This window comes from Micromys minutus (assembly GCF_963924665.1).
Source record: "Micromys minutus genome assembly, chromosome: 10".
Classification (NCBI taxonomy): Eukaryota; Metazoa; Chordata; class Mammalia; order Rodentia; family Muridae; genus Micromys; species Micromys minutus.
The window spans coordinates 53,571,674-53,593,920 of record NC_137979.1 but is presented as its reverse complement, the minus strand read 5'-3'; the positions used below and the strand labels follow the sequence as shown (position 1 = coordinate 53,593,920).

The window sequence follows — 22,247 nt, the reverse complement described above, 5'->3', positions numbered from 1 at the left end:
GGTAGAAAACTACCAAGGTAAGGGAATTTTACGAACGAGTTGAGCTGTGGTGGCAACTCAGACCGGGCATCAGAGGAACACACTGCTCCAAACTAAAACCAGGCTTGAGGAGTGAGACCTCGGGGCCGGTAAAGAGATAAACCCATTTATATTTTTTTAATATTTACTGCAATAAAAATGTGTCTTAGGGGGTGGGCCATGAGGCTTAAAAAGCTTCTCTCCCTGCCTTATGGTTGTTGTTTGAAAATGTGAGCTTTCACCTACTGCTCCAGGGCCATGCCTGCCTCCTGCCCTGCTTCTCATTGTGGTGGCAATGGATTCTACTACTCTACAACTGTAAACCCCAATAAATTCTTCCTTCCAGAACCATGGTTCTCAACCAACCTAAAGCTACAGCAACCCTTTAATACATACAGTTCCTCATGTTATAGTGACCCCCCCAACCATAAAATTATTTTTGATGCTACTTCATAAGTGTAATTTTCCTACTGTCATGAGTTGTGATGTAAATATTTGTGTTTTCCAATGTTCTTAGGCAACCCCTGTGAAAAGGTCATTCAACCCACAAAGTTGCCTGCAAGAACAAAGTTGTTCTGTAAGTTGCCTTGGTCAAGATGCCTCTTCATGACAATGGAAAAGTAATTAAGACGGTAAGATATATTAGCTACCTTGTTCAAAACCCTTTAGTAAAAGCAAGCCTTGTGGCTCAGGCTTGTGACCCCAGCTCCTCAGAAAGTTATGGCAGGAAGATTATAGATTCAAGGCCTGCCTGCTTTCACAGTGAGTTCAAGGACCCTGAATGGGAACAAGAGACAAGATGGAAAGATGGTTGAGCAGGTAAAGGTGCAATTCAAGAAAGCTTGGCCACCTGAGCTTCCCCAGAAGCCACATAAAGGGTAAGAGAAAACAAATTCCAGATACCCTCTGACCTCCACATGCATGCCACGGCATGAGGCTTCTTCTGTTCCCATCAAGCACACCGTATAATTTAAAACTGGGGAGGCGGGGAAGAGGCAGAGCTGGAGAGATGGTTTAGCCGACTGCTCTTCCAGAGGTCCAGAGTTCAATTCCCAGCAACCACATGGTGGCTCACAACCATCTGTAATGGGATCTGGTGCCCTCTTCTGGTGTGTCTGAAGACAGCTACAGTGTACTCATACAAATAAATAAATAAATAAAAATTTTAATTGTTGCTTTTTTTTTTTTTCTGACACAGGGTTTCTCTGTGTAGCCATGGCTGTCCTGGAACTCACTATGTAGATTAGGCTGGCCTCAAACTCACTGAGATCCACCTGGTCCTGTCTCCCAAGTGCTGGAATTAAAGCCATGTGCCACTGTGCCTGGTCCAACTTTTTAAAAAAATATATTAATTAAAAACATAAATAAGAGGAGGGAAAACATTCAACCGTTCTCAACATTCTTCTGACTGTGGTTCTGAAACATTCTGTCTTTTTACACAATTTCTAGGGCCCTGCTAGGTCTGACCCTGATGACCTCTTTCCCTTCATTTTCCTTTTATAAACTACATGCAATTTTGAAAACCTGGGTCTTTTTCTTCTCAGTTGTCTCCCATCTCCCTCCTGATTCATGCTAGCCAGGGTCGCCATCCCTGCCTCGGTACGTTCAGGGTGAGCTGTTCCTCAAATTGTGAGCCAAGGAGTACTCACAGAATGAAGAGGCTTTTTCCCTGCTTGTGACCATTTGCTCTGTACAGTGTTTTAATTTAATTTTCCATTTCATCTTTAAGGATGAAGATTCAAATTAGCAAAAGAAGGGGATCCGCACAGCAGAGTTGAGACAAGACCAGGTGCAGACTTTCAGCTGACCTTGTCCGGCAAAGTAATGAGGTCAAGTGTGTCATGTTGAGTGTCACTACATGTATGAACTGCTGCCAGTCAGGGCAACTCCCGTGGCTTCATGTTCAGAATTCCTTCTTACGGTTAAATAAGAATATGATGCTAGTGTGAATGACCTTAGCATTTCAGTGTCTAGCTTGAGTTAAACGGGCAGGGTGAGGAGCAAGGGATGTATCCCTTCCCAGAAAACAGTCTGCCTTACTGTGCATGCACCCAGACCAGTCCAGCCGGGATGGGCGCCCTGTGTCCCACTCCCTGACATGCCCTGGAGTACTTTAAACAGAAACTAGCCATAAAAGATAGCAAGAAGTCGCTCAGGGAAAAGAAACTTACTCTGTTGATGAAGCCAAGCGTATACCTATGGCTCAATGCAGGTGAGGTCTTGGATTGCAAGGTGCATTATTAGAACCGGAGTATGTGCACTGCCCAAACCAAGTTCCACCCCAAGTTGCAACACTTTCCCCATGCTTACCTGCTTCCATTGTATAAAACATCCCTCAGAAGCTGAAGGTAAATTGCCCAAGTGTTATCCGAGCAACCGCTACCAGATCAACCACTATTGCCATTCTAGGTCCTTGTGACCTTAAACATGTGAATATTTCCTTTGGGTCATTTATTCGATTAGAGAATACGATCTACTACCCCTTTCTTTTAGTCCATCCACCCAGCCATCCATCCAACAGTCACCCTATAACCACTTACAAAGATGCCTTCATGGGTTCAGGTCTGGACTGAAGTTTCTCACTATAGATACATCTGTAGTCTACAAATAACACTGCCTTGAATCAACTGCTTGCTGTATTAATCTGCTCTGACCGCTGTTGATATAATAAAACACCACAGACTGGGTGGCTTAAATAAGCAGAAATGTATTCCCTCAGAGTTCTGGTGGCAACATGGTTGGATTTTTTAGAGATCTCAGATTCCTTGGCTTGCAGACAGCTGTCTTCCCTTCATGTCCTCACATGACCAAGAGAGAGGCTAAGACAGCCCTGACCTCATCTTCCAATCCCATTGGGGGGGGGGGGGGGACTCTGCCTAATTCTCTCCTCAGATCTCATTCATTCAGATATCATCGCTGCCTTGCTGAGGACTTCTAGATGTGAATTATAGGAGCCATAATTCAGCTCATAGCATCTGTCATGGGCTAAGCTGGTAAAACCTTCATCTTAATCTCTACACCAGCTCCCTCCAAGCCCATTTGCAGAGGAGAAAAGGGCATCTTTAAAAGGCTCAGGTCCTGCTGGAAGCTGCACAGCTGGAGAGCAGCCCAGTGGGGTGTAATCCTGGGGCCACTGGCTCTATCCCCAGTAAACTTCTGCCCACTTTCCTGCTACCCATGGGAGATGCTCCCCTGCCTGGCACTCCAGGAAGTACCCAAAGTGGGCAGGCAATGTGGAGGTCACTGGGCCCTGTCTCCCAGCCAAAAATCTAGCTTCTGAGCCCCTTCCTGGCCTAGCAAGGCCCTCGATGAGTTGACCTGGAAGTTTGTGAATGGCCTTTGAGCAGAAAAATGGTGTATGTGGAGAGATTTAGCACAGAAGAAAAAAAAGAAAAGAAAACGACTCATCTGCCGTCGCTGGAGCTGTCAGCCAAGTGGCATGCTTCACACAAAGATGGCTTCAAAAAGAAAAGGCCATCAATGTTTAATGCCTCCACTCTGCAGGGTGGAGGACTCAGCACATACCTGCCCTCTGTAGAGGGAGCTGCAGAAAGAAGTAGCTGAGCCCCTGGCTTCCTTGACAGCTGTACAGTGGCATCCTGGATGACACTAAATGTACCCCTGAGCTCTACCTTATTCTAAGATCCCCAGAGATAGTATGGGAGAGCAAAGGGGGCACCGATGACGGGAAATTAAAAATATATTTGTGTGCTTTCACAAGCCCACAATTGCTAAAGTAGGGGTTTTTTTTTTTTCTAAATACTTTGTCTTCAAACACCAGGTGTGTCTAGTTCCCCAAATACCGCTTTGATAGACATCAGACTCACACTGGCTGTATCTGAGGCCACTCTTTATCCCCTGAGCATGGGACACCTAAAAAGGTTCAAAGGCCCTGCAAAGTCTCACCCCTCAGAGGTCCCTACAGAAAGGATGGTCTCCATCGAGACAGAGTGGATCCCTGAGCTAAGCGGGGACGACAGCAAATGTCAACAGTGCATTTGGCCATGGTTCAGCCACACTTGATGTCCTGTTGAGGTGGGGACAGGTAGGAGAAGCAGAGACAGAGAGGTTTGTAGTGGAGCTCTTGGGAGATTATGCCCCAGGGACAGGGCTCCCTCGTAAAAGTGACAGTTCTGATAGAATCACACTAACACAAGCCCCTGCGTGGAGGTGGTAGGTCTGGATTTACCTCCCATAGCCTATTCTGATCATTTCCACTCAGGGCACATCTTCGGGCTACAGATTCCTCATCTGCTCCCGGACAGTTTAAAAGTCTCTCCCAGCTCCAGCCATTTGCTCAGAGTTCAGGTTACAAAATCATGATGCCCTGCTTTCCCATGTCCCTGTGGTGTGGACAAATGACTCCTGTGTCTGAGTCTATGTGTCCTTATCTATAAAGTGGGAGTGACAGTTGTACTCACCCTGTAGATTAGTGGGAAGGTTAACTTGAGAGCCTGCTTTTGTCTGTGGCAGAATAGCTGTCAGGAGTGACATAAGGGGAGAAGGATTTCTTTGGCTCACAGTTGAGAGAGTTCAGTCCAACATGGCGAGAACGGCATGTCGTCCAGGGCTTAGTGGAGGCAACGGGACCCTTTGTGGTGTGACCTGTTACATCTTAATATATCAGAAGTCAGAGGGCTCTCTGGAAGCAGGCTGAGTTCCCATAGCTTCTCATCATAGCTCCCTAGAGCCCTCCTCCAGTGACCTCCACCAGCCATGCTACTCACAGCAACCAACCGGAAGGCAGGTTTCTAGCAGCGAGCCACTTAGACAGCAAGCACTCCCTTAGGAGAAGCTGTGGGGTCAGCACTCTGTGATTACAGCATCTGAATGCTTCTCACACCTGGTGAGAGCCTTCCTAAAATGGTCATAAACCCGAGGCTGGGATTTTGAGGCACAACACCCTACCTATTTGGATTCTAGTTCTAGTCATGGGTCAACCTCATGGATTCACCCAAAAAAGGGCCACCTGCTGAGCTGAGATGGTAGATGGCAGAACCTCAGGCCATCAGACGGGGTCCCAAACCTTCCCACGTCCCCAGCTCTATCTGCATCCCGTTTGCTTCCTATGAGTCACCTATGAATCAACCTCCTTCTATCCGTTTGAAAATGAAATGGCCCCCAGACATAACCCAGTTGGTAGCATGCTTGCTGGGCATGCACAAGGCCCTGGCTTGAACCCCAGCACCACGTGAACCATAGTGCCACATGACAGAAATCCCAGCACTGGGAGGTGGAGGTAGAGAGGATGAGAATTTCAAGGACTCCTTGGCTACATAGCAGGTTTGAGACCAGCCTGGGCTACATGAGAGGTGAGGGGGGGAACAGAATGGGAAGTCTCTGAAAACAGTGCAAAGCAGCAGCTCCAGTTCTTGAACATCTGAAAAGTACAAGGGTTCGTGAACCTCAGGAGTGAAGCTGCTCTTTTGGGCCTAGTCACAGGTCGATAGCAATAGTAAAAAAGAATGACCTGTAAGCTAGGCTCAGGCCTGGGAACTAGGTAGAATGTAGGACTTGCTACTAAAGTGCTTGCCTGAGAGGTGGGCTCTGTGGGAGTTCCTTCTGCTCTCCTGCAGTTTGCTGAGTTCCTCATATGCGCTGGTGTTGGTAGCTGCCTTGGCAGTGTGAGATAGGAAAGTTTCACAGTCAGGAACTCCTGGGGTTCCCCTTACCTGGTAATGCCTTTTGGTTCTGAGCACCCACATCTAATGAGCCTTTACACACACACACACACACACACACACACACACCCTAAGTCTACTCTGTAGATCTCTCAGGCCATTATCTAGAGCTTGACATTTTTGAACATCGGATACCCACCACTATCCATATCCTCTCTCTCTCTCTCTCTCTCTCTCTCTCTCTCTCTCTCTCTCTCTCTCTCTCTCTCTCTCTCTCTTCTTACCCTGATCAGGGGGTATTTCTAGCACCCAGATGGGGAAAAAGCCCTGAAACCTGAGCAGAAGGAATCCTCACTGCCACGCCTAGTGACAAGCATTAATAGAAGCCTTCCTCAGGCCCCATGACACGTCTGAGCAGCTGTTCCAACTGCCCAGTGTCTCTCAGTCCCAAGGCCAGCCCACTCCAGCTCAGCCAGGCACACTAAACTTAGCTTCCACTCCCAGCTCCATAGCCACTGCTACCATCTAGCCATCTGGGAGACCCTGCTGCTGCCCGCTGACCAGAACGCCAACACCTCAACGATAGCCATGTCACAGACCAAAACAGTGAAGATTCATGTGACCCTCTTCTTCATCCTGGTGGGTGGAGTGCTCGCCATGGTGGCCGTGGTGACTGACCACTGGGCCGTGCTGAGTCCACACCTGGAGCACCATAATGAGACATGCGAGGCAGCCCACTTCGGCCTCTGGAGGATTTGCACCACTCGAGTTGCTGTGCGCAACAAAGACAAGAGTTGTGAGCACATCACACAATCCGGGGGTAAGGTTCCAATTTTCTCTACCTCTTTCTGTTTCTGGTCCTTCCTAAGATAAGGCAACTCTGTTGCCTGGGGGAACAGAGTTGTTGCAAGACTTCTCTGCAAAGGAACAAGATGGAAACAGCCCAGAGTACTGTGTATGGCCAGAGCTAAGGTGGAAAATGAAGGCATTTGTCTCCAGCTCTATCTTGTAAGGCCTGTGTTTTTCAACCAGTGCAGGTTGCTGGACCAGTGAGTTAAGAGACTCCAGGAACTGCTGGTCTAGACCACAGACTACTGGTCTACCAGACCTGGGACTGTGGCCCCAGACACTCAGAAATACTCAGTGATGTCTTAGGTTCATTCTCTCCCTACACAGACAGGCTAGTGAGCCTAAGATCTCAGGGTAGAGGAAACTATGGGGAAGGCTGGCTCCTTCCTTAGCCTCAAAGCCAGCAGTTCTCAGCCTGTGGGTCACAACCCATTTGGGGCTCTCATATCAGATATCCTGCATATCAGGTATTTACATTATGATTCATATAACAGCAGCAAAATTACAGTTATGAATTATATATATATCATATATATATGATATATATATATATATATAATATGAATAAATATCAGGATCCTTATTCTTAAGTACTGAGAACTTCAATTGATGAAGACAGAGCATGGACCAAGCATGAGCTCCTTGGAGATTGGGGCGGGGCAGGGCTGCTATGTGGCTATGAAGCAGAAAGTAGTGTGGATGCCTTCTTAAGCCTTATGTCCTACAATGTTTTCTTCCTTAGTTTACATCACTCGGATTCCCCACATTTTCTACTGTAATGATTAAAAGTTATTCTTCCATTCCCTACCCACACCTTTCAGGCAGGTTCCTGACCTAGAAGCCCGGCATTTGTGTGATGAATCTCTCTTCTGCCAGTTTAGAGCCCCTGGGATTCAGAGCAAGCAGAGCATGCATGGTAGGAAGAAACATGCCAGAGAGAAAAGAGGCCCGGGCTGGAGCCACAGCTATCCGTTGCCTTCTTAAAGGACCTTTTCTTGTTTCGAGACAAGGTCTCTAACCAGCTATGTATCTAGACGGTTTATGCAACGCTGGGGATGGAACCCAGGGTTTTGTAAATGTTAGGCAAGAACTGTGCAAGTATTAACTGAGCTCCACCCTAGGCCTAGGGAGGACCAGTTAGACAAGAGCCCTCTCAGCCTCTGCTTCACCTGTGTAGAGTCCTGGGATTACTTCTAGGGCCTATAGTGTCTCTAAGGCCTCAGTGGGTCACAGCATGTGTGGCTTCCATCCTGATGTGCAGAATGACACCTTCCATCCCTGTGACTGATGCTCGAGGTTCCAGCGCTCAATCTTGAGACTTACAGACCTAGAAGACTGCATGTGGAGTACAGAGCTGACCCTCCCACCCTTGTCCTCCCTCCTCTTAGCTCTTGCTTCAGGAAACCCAGGTGCTACTGGGATCCAGAGATTTGTAAGCATTCAGCTGTCTTGGAAACACAGAGTCTCGGGATGGAGGGCATTGATGGGCATGTGCATGTGCTGGAAGGATATCATATAGCCTGATGCCCACACCTCTTGGCCGCCCCACACATGGGTAAACAGATGCATCATCTGGCCAACTCCCTGGGCAGGGCAGGGCAGGGCAGAACAGGGCGGGGCAGCTTTTCCGGGATTATGCATGGGGAGGGACGTTATGGGTCTATCCACCTGTCCTTCAAGCCCTGTGCCTTTTAAAGTCAGAGCAGATGAGCCATGTCTAAGAGAGACAGGCTGGTGAGAACACCAGCCTCAGGGGACCAACGGGCGAGGCTTGCCCTTGAGCCTAAGCAGAGTCTGTTTGTCTGCCTTCAAGTCCTCATTGGCTACGAATCACACTGCCCATACTTGTGACTCTGACCCTAACCTCCCTCAGTTGTCTTCCAAAGCCTGATTCTGTGTCCAAATGGACATCAGTTTCTTTTTGCATCTATCCTTTCTGTGTTCCCTAGGACCTGTCTTTTCCGTAAGAGGGCTTATATGGTGTTCTCTTATTTATCAACAACTGCAGTAACAGCACAGCCACATAGGGCCCTGTGCTATGAGGGTTTTGCATAGCTTAACTTTGGGCAATACCAGGGGGGAAAATGACTGATAGAGAAACAACCCCTCCCCCACCAAATCTTCTCCCTCATCGACAGCGATGAGAGTTCAGGGGGTGGGAGGCAAAGAAAACAGATTCTTTATTTTCAGAACTCTGGAAATTAACCAAAATCTTACAGCAACCTGGCAAAAAATCTTTATTTCCAGAACTCTGGAAATTAAGCAAAAATCTTATGGCAACTTGCTTATTCAAGAAGTGCAGGCAAGTTGGAAGAAAGTAAATTTAAGGTGCTTTGATTTCCCAGAGCAGTCTGGCAGACACTAGAGGAAATAGAACAGGTTGGGCCTCTTGCAGAGTGCCTCTCCTAAAACACTGCCATTATGTGGATTTTTTTTTTTTTTCATCTTGCAAAAGTTCTCAACCACAAAGCTGTGGTGGGAGATAAAAAGAGTCCATGTATGTTAGAGCACCTCTGTTAACTGATGGCCAAGTTAATAGAACAGAGGTTTCATACTCAAGAATATAGACATCACAAAGTTAGCTCAAGCACAGTGACAGGAACAAGCGTGAAGACGGAGAAGCCGACTCCCTGAGTTGCCACATGTGTGTGTTTAACAGATACAAGCCGTGAAGAAGGGCATGGTGGTATACATCTTTTATCCCAGCACTGGGGAGGCAGAGGCAGGTGGATATTTGTGTCTTTGAGGCCAGCCTGGGCTTCTTAGGGAATTTCAGGATAGTCAAGGCTACATCGTGAGACCCTCCCTCAAAATCGAGCAAACAAAAACAAAACAGAAAACAAGCCATGCGAAGAACCAAGATGATTCGGGTGGTACATAAAGAGGAAAGCCAAAAACTAGAGTGAGCTCGAACGACCCTTTAGGATGTCTAGGTGTACACAGACTTGTTTAACGTTTGTTTATCTGGATTTTTGTCTGTTTCTGAGTCTGTTCTCTCCTTTCACCGTGTGGGTTCTGGAAGACCACACTCAAGTCTGCTGGCCAGCACTAGACCTGCTGAGCCACCTCACCAGCCCTAGCTAGACGAAGACTTTAAATCAGCCAGAAACCATATCTAAAGAATAAAAGAGGGGGAGGCTGCCTCATGAAATAGATACCAATCAAGAGACAGAAATTAATTTTGAAGACATCACATAGAAATCCTTTCACAGACGGCATTAATTAAAGTGGAAAGTTCACTAGAGGGATTCAAAGGCAGAAGATCTGAGTAGGCAAATAAAAAAGTCCATGACCTTTAAAAACTGTCCACTGAGGTTCCACAGGCAGAGTAACAGGGCAGCGGAAAGGGCCAGTGTCTCAGATACGTGTGAGAAGGACACTATCATCTATATGATGGGAGTCTCCGGGAGAAGACAGGAATAATAGCTAAAAGCTTCTCAAAAAGCATGAACCTAAAAATACACGAAGTTCAATGAATTCTGGGTAGTATAAATTTAAATAAATCCATACCTCCATACGTCACATCCAAATTAGTGAAAGACGTAGAGAATGCTCAGAACAGAAAGCTAGGCGCAATTCTGATGGCTTATCCGTCAACTTGACGCAATTTAGACCTACCAGAGTGCTTCAGTGAGGAGTTTATCTACATTAGGTTGGTCTGTGGTGTGTTTATGAAAAAGGTACATTACTTTATTGCTTCCTGCTCTTGGCTCTGGATGTGACCAGCTGTTTCAAATTCCTACTCCTTCAACTTCCCTGCTATGAACCTGCAATTATCATAGCAACAGGAAGTAGAACTAAGATTAGCAACTGTCCTGGGTTGCTTCTCTGTTGCTAGGATAAAACACTGGCCAGAAACAACTTGGGGAGGAAAGGGTTAATTTCAGCTTACTGGTTATAATCTGCCATGGAGGGAAGCCAGGGCAGGAACTCAAGGCAGCAACACAGAAGCAAAACCTGAACAGAGGCCACAGAGGAGTAGAAAACTGCTTACTGGTTTGCTTTCCATGGCTTACCCAGCTTTGCTTTCTTATACAACACAGGGCCACACACCCAGGGCTGGTACCACCCACAGTAGTCTGGGTCCCGCAACATTCACCGTTAATCAAGAAAATGTTTCTGGGGCCAGAGAGATGGTTCAGTGGTTAAGAGTATATACTGTTCTTCCAGAAGACCTGAGGTTGGTTCCCAGCATTCACATGGTGGCTCACAACTGTACCTATGGCATCAGAGGATCTGATGCCCTCGCCTGACCTCTTCTGGCATTGAATGCGTATGGTGTGCATATATACACTCATGCGCATGTGCATATATATAAAATATGTATTTTAAAAGAAGCTGTCCCACAGATAAACAAACATGCCGTTCTGATGGAGGCAATTTCTCAATAGGGATTCCATCTTTCCCAGTGACCGTAACTTGTGTCAAGTTGGCGAAAACCAGCCATTTATCACACACATGAGATTCTTGATAAGATAGATCATTTTTCCTGAACACCGTGGAAGCCTGGAGATAACAGGAGGCCACACATATGCAGCCGTTTACCACATATCAATATTTGGATCAATGATGGACCATGTGTAAAAATATCGCTTCATAGCATCATGTCACCTGATGATGTCATAGTTATCCCATTTTGTGTATGCACACTCCATAATGTTTACATGGTGACAAAAATTGCCTAATGGTGCATTGCTCAGAACTACCCACACTGCTAAGCAACACACGACTGCACCAACTTATCCAATCTCACATAAATCTGCAGGAGACTCGTAACTCATCATCATCCACGTCACAAATAAGGGAAGTGACATCATCCCATGTCACAGACGAGGAAGGGGATGCTCAGAAAACACAAATAATAACAAGGTTATGAAGTTAGTGAGCAGGAATTTGTCCCTAAACATTTGTTTGCTGACTTGCTTTCCATCGCTTGCTCAGCTTGCTTTCTCATAGCATCCAGGACCACAAGCCCAGGGGTGGTACCACCCACAGTAGTGTGGGTCCTGCATCATTTACTATTAATCAAGAAATTTTTCCTGAGGCTGGAGAGACGACCCAGTTACTGCATCATATAGGTTTTCATTTGACAAAGAAGGACACTGAAGGCAAGTATAGCCTTCCCCGGGCTAACTACCTAACAGAGAGAGGTTCAACACACACATCTGAAATCCTGATGCTCCTTGCTTTCCAGAGCTTCCCATAACTTCCAATGCACTATGTTCCTAAAGTGTGGTAACTCAGGGGACCACAAGAAGCCCCGCATAGGACATGACACAGTCCGAGGCAGCCAGACCAAGAGCTGATACAAGGTGATTTCACTAGACCCATCCTGCCATCCTTACAGGATGGAGAGGATCTGCCTGGTGTGAATTCTCCACTGTCCACAAAGAGCCATAGAAGAACCACTCTGTCAAAGATCAACACCTAAGCTAGGTTCCAATGTCTTCTAAGGAGGAGGAAGGGTTTTCCCAGTTTATAGATGAGATTGTGTGTCAGCCAGTAAACCCCAGAAGGAGCATTCTTTCTGCCCTTGTTTCTTTCAGGTCCTGTCTCTCTTGGGCAACCCCAGCATCCCATTTCTCTACGCCCACATCTCTCCTCACTGCAAGGGTTGTGGGTGTAAGAAGAACATGATGTCACTGAGCCCGGGAATCTCTAGGGCTCCCTCCTCTACCCACATGAACTCATGCTGAAGCTCCCTATTCTACCCACATGAACTTGTGTTGGAGGTTGGAGCTTTAACTAGACTCCACCACAGAAGAACAACACCATGAGGCTCTGTAGAAGGCCTTGAGATACCTACCCCCAGCTTAGGAATCTTAGGAATTCTTTCATGGTGGTGAAGGGAACACACAACATCCTTATAAGCTTGCCAAAGGCAAATCCGAGAATCATGTGAGGATTTTTCCATAGCTCTAACCTAATAGTTCCTTTAGGAGTTATACATATCAAGTTATTTTCCATATATTAACTCTGCACTACCAGGTACCTGTTACCCTGGGGATCTTCTCAGTAATAACTCAGAGCAATTCCCTGTTACCTCACCTACACCTTGGAGTTCCATATGTCTCTGGTTCTTTGAAATTGCCACCCTGGATTCTGCACAGCTGATGACTGAGCTGTACTGTGGGGTTAGCCAGCCACCCCCTGCCCAGTTTCCAGGAAAGCCTGAACTGTGCTTACAGGTTTTGTTTTGTTGCCTTTTGAGACAGGGGTTCACTCTGTCGCTCTGGCTGGCCTGACACACACTATGTGGACCAGACTGGCCTGGAACTCACAGGGCTCTGTCTGCCTTTGCCTCCCAAGTGCCAGGATAAAAGGCGTGCACCACCACAAGTGGCTGTGTATATATTTAAGGAACAGTTCCGTTCACTAGCTTACATCATCGCTGAGTCTTGTAGGAAGTGAAACCTCCAAATCCGTTATAAGCCAGTTTCAGAGACAAAGGAGATGGATGTAGTTAGATCTCAGAGACTCTAACTACAGCCCTGGATCTACTTGGCACTGGGATCCCTGCTTACTTGCTCTAAAGCACTGTTGGTGTCAGCACAGTAGAGGAACAGAGGGCATCAGGGCAGAGTATGAGCCCCAGTCTATGCAAGGGTGTTATACCTAGTAGTAGAGACAAGAAATGGCATTGGAGACGCAGAGGTGGGAGAGTCCAAAATCTGCAAGCGCACACAAGACTAGCCCATACCTCACATATTCAACTTTACCTGTGACTAAGTCTGCTTCAGATGGTGTGTGTGTGTGTGTGTGTGTGTGTGTGTGTGTGTGTGTGTGCTCGCGTGCGCTCGCGCGTGTGTGTAGATTCCCGTGAAAGACAAAGATCTACCTGAGGTGCCTCAGTCTTTACACACCTTAGTGTTTGAGGCAGGGTCTTCAATGGAGCCTGGAGCCCACTGGTTTGGTTAGGCTGGCTGGCCAGCAGCCCCAGGGATCCTCTAGTCTCTGTCCTCCCAGTCTGAGATCACAAGTGTAGGCCACCACTCTCCCAACCCCCAGAGGTTCTGAGGATCAAACGCAGATTCTCAGACTTGCACAGAAAGCAGTTTACCGGAAGCATCTGTTTTGGGCTTTGTTGATGTTGGGCAAATATGGAGAAAACTTAAGTCACATGAAATGGGCCCATCAGGTGGGACCCTCTGCCCTCTGCTACCGATGCTGGCTTGGTCGGTCTGATGTGACTACTCCATCTTTGGGGCCAACAGGAACTGGGAAAGGGCTCAGGGTCTCCCTCGGGCAGCCGCATGGGCTGGGAGCAGGTCTGTTTCTCACAGGTTGAAAGCCAGGAATCTGGGCCTTCTTCGTGTGCCAAATTCAAGAGAGAAAAGTAGGTCAACCCTGCCTGTCTTCCAGACCAGAGTTGAGCCTATTGGAGAGAAACTGAGGCTTCCAGTATTCGTAACATACCTTATCATCACCCACAGTTTAATAGAGGAGGAGACGTAATATGTACTACCCAGGGGAAAGTGTCCCCTAGCGCCAACTGCCTAGTCCCCACAGGAATACAGTCTACTTCATTGCATCCAAGCTCAGACATCTCTGCCCTGATATGATGTCTGTCTGTCTGTCCATTGTTGTCAGCCCTGAATGGAGCATGGCATTTATCTGGTGGTAGCTGTCTCCCCCAACCAGCTATGCAAAAGTCACCTCTGCAGCCCACAAGGGTCAACCATCTGTTGTCACCAGGGTCTCGAAGCTGCCGGGACCTCACTCTGGAGGCTCAGGGAGCCGGAGCTTAGAGAGCTGCTGACCGTGAAACACGCTTGAATCCAGTCAATTCCTCTTGGAGGATTTTTCAATGGCAACTGAAATTGGCCCTTAAAGAACGGAACAGAAATGTTCCTTTGTCCGGAGGGAGACCTGGGGAGACGTGTCACAGAGCGTGAGCCGTTCCGAGGCAGCGATTCAAGAGACTCCGCAGCAACTGTTCTCAAAATATATAAGAGGGCTGCATTATGCTTTTAAAATAGCTCTAGATGCTGAAAGAAAAGAGCAGTGTTGAGTCTGACATCACAACCGCTCGCCAGACACCCCAGGTAACTTGGCTCAAAAGAAAAGTGATTTAAATATAGAAGCTTGGGGAAAGGCGGCTTGCTGCCGGGAACAGTCACTGCCGCTAGGCCTGATCCCGTGTCCAGGAAGCAGTCTTGGTCCTCGACCCTAGGAGAAGCATCGGTTGGACTTTGGGTGCCTGGGGAGGGGTAGGACTAAGCAACAGTAACATGATACGGCCAGATAGAAGGAGCCTTCATCCTGTTCAAACACCTGATGGTGGCAGCCCAGGGGCACATATCTAAAAGAAACTGGACACCACACCGGTCTTTTTGGAACGAACATGCAACTGTAGGCTGACAGTGAAGTCATGGATCCACACTCAATGCCACTGAAACTAAAGGCAGAGATATCTTTTATACTAAGGGAGATGGAGACAGGAAAGACACCAAGACAGGACCTCACATAAATAAAAAGCAACCTAATTTAGCTTTCTTAGGAAGCAGAAAATAGGGCGTAGGGTATAGCACAGTTGGAAGAGCATGTCCAAAGGCTGAGGCTCCATCCCCAGTGCCATCTAAACCAGAAGTGGGGGCAAGTACTTATAGTCCTGGTGTTTGGTGGAGAGATGCGGTGGATCAGAATTCCAGGATTATCATTGGCTATATTTGAACATATAGTGAATTCAAGGCCATCCTGGGCTACGTAGGACCCTGTTTCCAAAAAATAGAGAAAATAAAAAGAGAAAGAATAAAAAATAACCCATTCTACTACCTCAGTAATTTGTGGATAAAGATACTGAATGCCTTCCACGAGGATTGCAACTATACTTTGGTGTCATTTCTAGTTGTAAAATATACTAAAGGCCAGGAAGGGGTGGTGCATGCCTTTAATCCCAGCATTTAGGAGGCAGAGGCACGTGCATCTCTGAGTTTAAAGCCAGTCTAGTCTACAGAGTGAGTTTTAAAATAGTTAGGGCTACACAGAGAAACCCTGTCTCAAAAAATCAGAAAGGGAGAGTGGGAGGGGAAGGGGAAGAGGGAAGGAGAGAGGGAGAGAGGGAGGTGGAATTAGGTATAAGGTTATCACGGCTATATTTCCTCTCCACCCCTTTCCTATTGCCCCATAACATCCAGGTCTCGAGTCTTACTGGCCACAGACCATCTGATTGTCATGACAATGCTCCGTGGCCAAGAGGCTTGCTAGGAAAGGTTTTGTCTGGGGTCCACATGATTCAGGTGCCAAGGAGCTGAGGAAGTAACTTGCAGAAGAACCCTTTGTGGGGCAAAGCCAGGTTGATAACCTGGATGAGCATCAGAATCTTCTAGAAAGCTCTCTCTCCCTCACTCCCTTCCTCCCTCCCTCCCCCTCTCTCTCCCTCCCTCCCTCCCTCCCTCCCTCCCTCTCTCTCTCTCTCTCTCTCTCTCTCTTCTCTCCCCTCTCTCCCTCTCCCTCCCTCCCTCCCTCCCTCTCTCTCTCTCTCTCTCTCTCTCTCTCTCTCTCCCCCTCTCCCTCCCTCCCTCCCATTCTCCCTCCCTCCCCCTCTCTCTCCCTCTCCCTCCCTCCCTCCCTCCCTCTCTCTCTCTCTCTCTCTTTCTCTCTTCTCTCCCCTCTCTCCCTCCCTCCCCCTCCTACCCTCTCTCTCCAGAAGCTCACATCTGGGTCCTCCTTTCTCCATCTTGTTTTTCGAGACCACGCCTCTCACTGAACTGGAACTTGGAAATTGGCTAGTCGAGCCACCTCCCTGCTAGCGCTGGGACTACAAACATCCCTAACTGTACCCAGCTTTTACAGGGGTGCTGGGAATCTTCACGCTATGTGTCAAGCACTTTGACAGCTGAGCCGTCTCCTTAGGCCCTGGAAATCTCTTGAAAACGCTGCTCCCCAGGTCCCACTGTGAATGGACCCGGGGTCCGGTTCCGGTTTGATCAAGGTCCTTCAGCCTTATCACTGTAAATATTCTATACTGGACAACTCCATGCTATGGCAGGTTGTCTTGGGTTCCGAGGGGTTTTATATATTCCTTGGCCTCTAGGCATCACCCAGGAGAGGGATCCGTGTGCTGGGATCACTGGTTAATTGCTAAGCATGTATGCCCCCTACTTTTGGAACAACATGAGCCTGGTCTCAGTTACCCCAACTGCCTAATGGTTAGCTCAGGGTTTGCATGCTGAGAATCCTTTCCTCCCTGATGCTGTCCCAGCCCCCTTTGCAATTCCTTATCTGCTGAAATGTGGTGCAAAAAGTCAGGGAACTGTTTGGCCCAGATTCAGGATGGGGGCGGGGGGGGGGGGACAGGTAGCCAGAGCCAGAGGGCCCCTCCGTGTCCTGTGGTGAAACATCTGCCCTTTCAACCAGCTCACAGACTGTTTGCTCCTTTACAGAAAAGAACTGCTCCTACTTCAGACACTTCAACCCAGGAGAGAGCTCGGAAATCTTTGAATTCACCACTCAGAAGGGTGAGGCCCTTGGAAGCAGGGGTGGTGGGAGGCAATTGCTGCTGAGCCAGGGAGTCACTTAGTGACAGAAACTTGCTGACTCCTGCTCAGGATGAAAAGCAGCCGCAGGAATGTGCCCTGTCACATTCCTACACACAAAGGGCAGTTCCCTGCCCGAGATGCAGGGCACATTTGTTGGTGTTAGGGACAGTGGGTGAAGATGTGTCAGAAGGCTTCGAGTTGCAGCAGGAACATATTCCAGCTTAGCCCAGGGAGCTTTGAAGGTTCTGGTTCCTACAGTGCTGGAGCAGGATTCTGGGATGGATGAATGAGAGTCCTGGCCACACTTACTAGCTCCCTGAGCTGAGGAAACATGATACTCCCACCCTTCTTCAATAGAACTTTGAGACCTCATTAGCAGGTACACAGCCTGGCCTCTGGGGGAGTGAGCGGCCACACAGTGTATAAGAGTTGACACAGACACATGTGTGCACATGCTATAGACCCTCACATGTCCACACACGCACACATGGATGGATGCACAAGGCATACATACACACTGAGACCCTTAATTCAGGGAATACTCATGCATGCTTGCATGCACCAGTGCATTGCACACACACACACACACACACACACACACACTCATACGAATTCTCACATGCACAGAGGCACATACTCGGATGGATTCTTAGGCAGCCCACACACGTCCACACCCACACACTGCCAATCTTCCAGAGTCCCCTTGTCAATCTAAGACAGACCACCTACAGCTCAGTGCCTCCTCCTGCCTGTCACTCAGGAGGCCTTTGGCTCTAAGAACATCTCAAGCCACAGGGTGTCTCACCTGCCTCACCCTTCCTCAGTGAGGGACTGAGTGAGCTAGCCTCACTCAGGTGTGAAATGGGAACCCTGACAGTAGGAAGCACCTGGAGAGGCTTCTCGTTCTGAGGCTCCCTGTTTTGCAGAGTACAGCATCTCAGCAGCAGCCATCGCCATCTTCAGCCTCGGCTTCGTCATTGTGGGCTCCATCTGCGCGTTTCTGTCCTTCGGGAATAAGCGTGACTACCTGCTGAGGCCAGCGTCCATGTTTTATGCCTTTGCAGGTAGAATGGAGTCCTGCAGCACCTGGGTGGGAGGGGGGACTCAGGTTCTGCACAGGAACAAATTCAGTCAGAACCCCAGCAACCCCAGGAGGGCTGGGAGGGAGAAAGCTTGCTTTGTTTATTTTTCCCCCCAATGATTCTACCCTTGGGAGGGACACTGACCAAACCTTCCCAAAGAGCGATTAAAAAGGAAGGGAATGTGACTGGTCTGTGACTAACCTCCTGCAGGAGGTGGAAACTTCAGGGTGGGACGAGGTAGGCATGGATCACTTTTGCAGATTCCCAGTTACAACTGTCTAGAAGCAGTTCCCTCTCTCGGGACCAGGTCAGAGGCAGAGAACAAAGGTTGGGGGGAGAATGGAGGTGGCCGCAGGAGCATCAGCAGTCACGGAGGCTCTTGGCTTTGTCCCCAGGGCTCTGCCTCATCGTCTCTGTGGAGGTCATGAGGCAGTCGGTGAAGCGAATGATTGACAGCGAGGACACGGTCTGGATCGAGCACTACTATTCGTGGTCTTTCGCCTGTGCCTGTGCAGCCTTCACCTTGCTCTTCCTTGGTGGGCTGTTCCTCCTGCTCTTCTCCCTGCCTCGGATGCCTCAGAACCCCTGGGAATCCTGCATGGACGCTGAGCCAGAGCACTAGAGGAAACCAGTCTTTCAGAGGCGAGGAGAGAGTTTTGCATCTGCCCTGACCTCTTGTCTGTCATGTGTCTCTCTCCCTCTGAGCGCCTCTCCAAACAATGCCCATGGACACAAACCCAGACCTGCCTGGGGTCAGAGGAAGCAGGCCAGCCGGCCAGCAGGTATGTGAAGGGGCCCTCTTTGTGCCCACCCCAACTCAGGCTTGCCCACCATGCCTGCTGTCTTTGAAGATCTGGTCTGGTCATCGTTAGACAGCTTCCAGGAACAGTCTGTACTCTGAGCATCACCAGTGTCCAGAGCCAGCTCCTCCCCCACTCTCTTCTGTGAGTGACATAAACATCCCCTCCTTGGCTTCCAGGATTTCCAAGAGAAATTTTTAACTGGATAAGATCTGTGGTTTGAAATAAAAGGTCTCAGAAATGATTTCTTTCTTTCTTTCTTTCTTTCTTTCTTTCTTTCTTTCTCTCTCTCTCTCTCTTTCTCTCTCTCTTTCTTTCTCTCTCTTTTTTTCTTTTTCATGAGCCTTGCATAGCAATTGCTGATATTCCTGGCCATAAGCTGCCCAGCACCCTAGACCCTGGAGAAGGAAAGGAATAGCAATTTTCAACCTGCGGCTTGAGACCCCGTTCACAGGGTTCGCATATCAGATACCCTGCATAAGAGATATTTACATTATAATTCATAACAGTAGCAGAAGTACAGTTACGAAGTAGCCATGAAAATGGTGTTATGGTTGGGGGTCACCACAGCATGAGGAGCTGTATTAAAGGATCACAGCATTAGGAAGGTTAAGAAGCACTGCCTGGGTACTGAAGACTTTTAGAGAGGAGGTGGGGTTATCTTAGAGGTTCTGAATTCCAACTTGAACGTCTGAGCTCTGGAATTGAATGAAACTAGAAACCTTGTGGCTTGGGTAAGGGTGTTAAAAATAGGAGGGGTTATTTCTAGAATCATCTAGCCACTCTCAGCACTGAAGCCCCCGGTGCCAGATTCTTGTTGAGTAGAAGAGGTGGAGGAGAAGAGGGGAAAGGAGGAAAGGGAGGAGGAGGAGGAGAAAAGGAGAGGAGGAAGAAGAGGGGAGGAAGAAGAAGGAGGAGGAGAAGGAGAAAGAGAAGAAGAAGAAGAAGAAGAAGAAGAAGAAGAAGAAGAAGAAGAAGAAGAAGAAGAAGAAGGAGAAGGAGAAGGAGAAGGAGAAGAAGACAAAAAAGAAGAAGAAGAAGACGATGATGATGAGGAGGAGGAGGAGGAGGAAGAGGAGTAGGAAGAAGAGGGGAGGAGATGAAGGAGGAGAAGGGCTTCATAGACGCGTAGCACTATTATGTAAGCACTGCTTCCTCCTCAGACCCTTGCTGTACTGAACTTAGCCTGCAGGAAGAGTCAGACTGAGAACACTGGAGTCCCACATGGAGTTCATTCTCGCACATTTGGGAAGGGACAACACCCCCACCTGTGGAAAAGAGCTGGCCCACCACTCCTTGTACACCCTGCAATAAAGAGTAGTTTTTACAGCTGGAAAGACATCAGAAGAACCTGTCATGAATATGAAGACTATCTCATGATGTGAAAAGTATATGCAATTCAAACTCCAGTGCCTTCAAATGAAGTTCTATTGGCACACAGCCGCACCCATTCCAAAGGGTGTTCAGTTTGGTTGCTTTCTTTACAGCAGCATTGAGTAGCCTCATGAGAACCGTTTTGCCCTGCAAAGTAATTCCTTTTCATGTTGGGCACGGTGACAGGAGTTTATTTTGGCTTATGGTTCCGGAGAGGCAGGGGACGCATGACCACAGTCAGGGATGGCAGATAAAGCAGGAGGCTGAGCAATCACATTTCCCACCGCAAACCAATCAGAAAGAACAAACTGGAAGTGGAGCAAAGCTACAAACCCCCAAAGCCCACCCCCAGGAACACACTTTCTCCTGCAACGTAACACATCTCAGAGGTTCTAAAGTACGAACTTTAAAACTTCCCGAAGAGTACCACCAATCAGTCTGGCCAAATCGTCTAGCTCCAGGAACGGAGTGAAGGACCCTGTCTCAAAGGAGTAAGGTAGAGAGTTAGAGGAAGACTCCTAGCATCCTCCCATAGCTTCCACATTGGCATGCATGGGAGAGCACACACACACAGAGAGAGAGAGAGAGAAAGAGAGAGAGAGAGAGAGAGAGAGAGAGAGAGAGAGAGAGAGAGAGAGAGAGAGAGAGGGACAGAGACAGAGACAGAGATCAAAGCGAATGAGCAAACAGGATCCATGAATGTGAAGCACACGGTGCCCGTGTAGAAATGTGGGAGAAGCAGTGGCAGCTGCTGCTACCTGGTCCACTCACCTAATGGCAGGAAACCTCTCCCCAAAGATGCTACCATTGAGTCTGGGAGAAAACCTGCTCCAAGTGAAAGAAAATGCAGAAGTGAAAGCCCTTAGGCTCCCACCAGGACCCACCCTACTAGCATCGGACCATAGGACTCTCTGCACCCCTTACACCCCCTACTGCATAACTATACTTTCCAGGTCCTCCTTCAGGAGCTATCCTAGTAAGTGTGGTTCTCATCCCTCATCATGGAAGCTTCTGTTTGCAACAGATGGAGACCACTGCAGAAAGCCACAACTGTACAACAGCCAGTGCTCTGGATCTCAGTTCCAATGGATACATCTACAAAATACTCCCATACCTAAGATTCAGGGAACATGGCCGAAGAAGGGGAGGAAAGCTTGTAAGAGCCAGAAGATCAAGAGATTTTGCTGTGAGATTGTGTCTCTGAGTAGCATCCGTAGCTACATCTTGAAAGTCTCACCAGCATAAACACCCAAACATGAGCTGAACAAGAAAGAAACCAATGAACAGGTAAAACTGCATGAGGGAAAGCCCATGAGGCCTCAACCCTACACAAAGAACTACAGGCTTGTAGTAAATCTTAGAGCAAAAGCAGCAGCCTTTCCCGGGGAAGAGCACTCAGCGTGGTTGTCCAATCCCACACTGCCAGCCTTGGAAGTGTACCTGCAAGAGGCATTCCATAGACTCAGAGTTATATTTGGGAATATATATGTATGTACAAATATCCATGTGCATGCAATAACAAGGAAGAGGAAGGGAGAAATGCCGTAATTAAAATACAATTACAAAAATGAAAAAACAAAGCAAACAGGCAAAAGGCTGTGGCCACCGAGAGTCACGACAAAGGAAAGAAGGCCTGTGACTTGGCCTCGAAGACAACTCCTTGGAAGGACCCTGTGACACACTAGAGTCTCCCCACCTGTGTGTCCTTCACAACTCTCAAAGTCTTTCTTTCCCTGTAATAGAAAAAAGAGATCTTGGAATTTAGCACACACACACACACATAGACACACATGGGGACACACAGATACACACATACAGACAGACAGACACAGATGCATTACACACAGGATAGAAACATCTCAAAGGGCTCATTGTCTACCACCATGGTGTCAATGCTGTGTGCTATGTTAGGTTCTGTGTGGGCCAGGGCACAATGAGGGAGAAGTTATTTCCTCGTTCTTCAGTGCTTAGTGCCTGTAAGTAAGGTCTACATTCTCTGAGAGCTGTGAAGACTCAGTAGAC

The 22,247-nt window shown here is 48.1% G+C and overlaps 1 protein-coding gene across 1 annotated transcript; it reads left to right on the top strand.

Annotated features, from left to right (window-relative positions):
- The first annotated feature begins 6,085 nt into the window (after window positions 1–6,085).
- Window positions 6,086–19,095, top strand: CACNG1 (calcium voltage-gated channel auxiliary subunit gamma 1). The gene is made up of 4 exons (XM_080924539.1): window positions 6,086–6,459; window positions 16,874–16,948; window positions 17,896–18,033; window positions 18,447–19,095. The coding sequence occupies exons 1-4, from the start codon at window positions 6,228–6,230 to the stop codon at window positions 18,671–18,673; spliced, it is 672 nt and encodes a 223-aa protein (XP_080780665.1). The 5' UTR covers window positions 6,086–6,227; the 3' UTR covers window positions 18,674–19,095.
- Window positions 19,096–22,247: the final 3,152 nt, after the last annotated feature.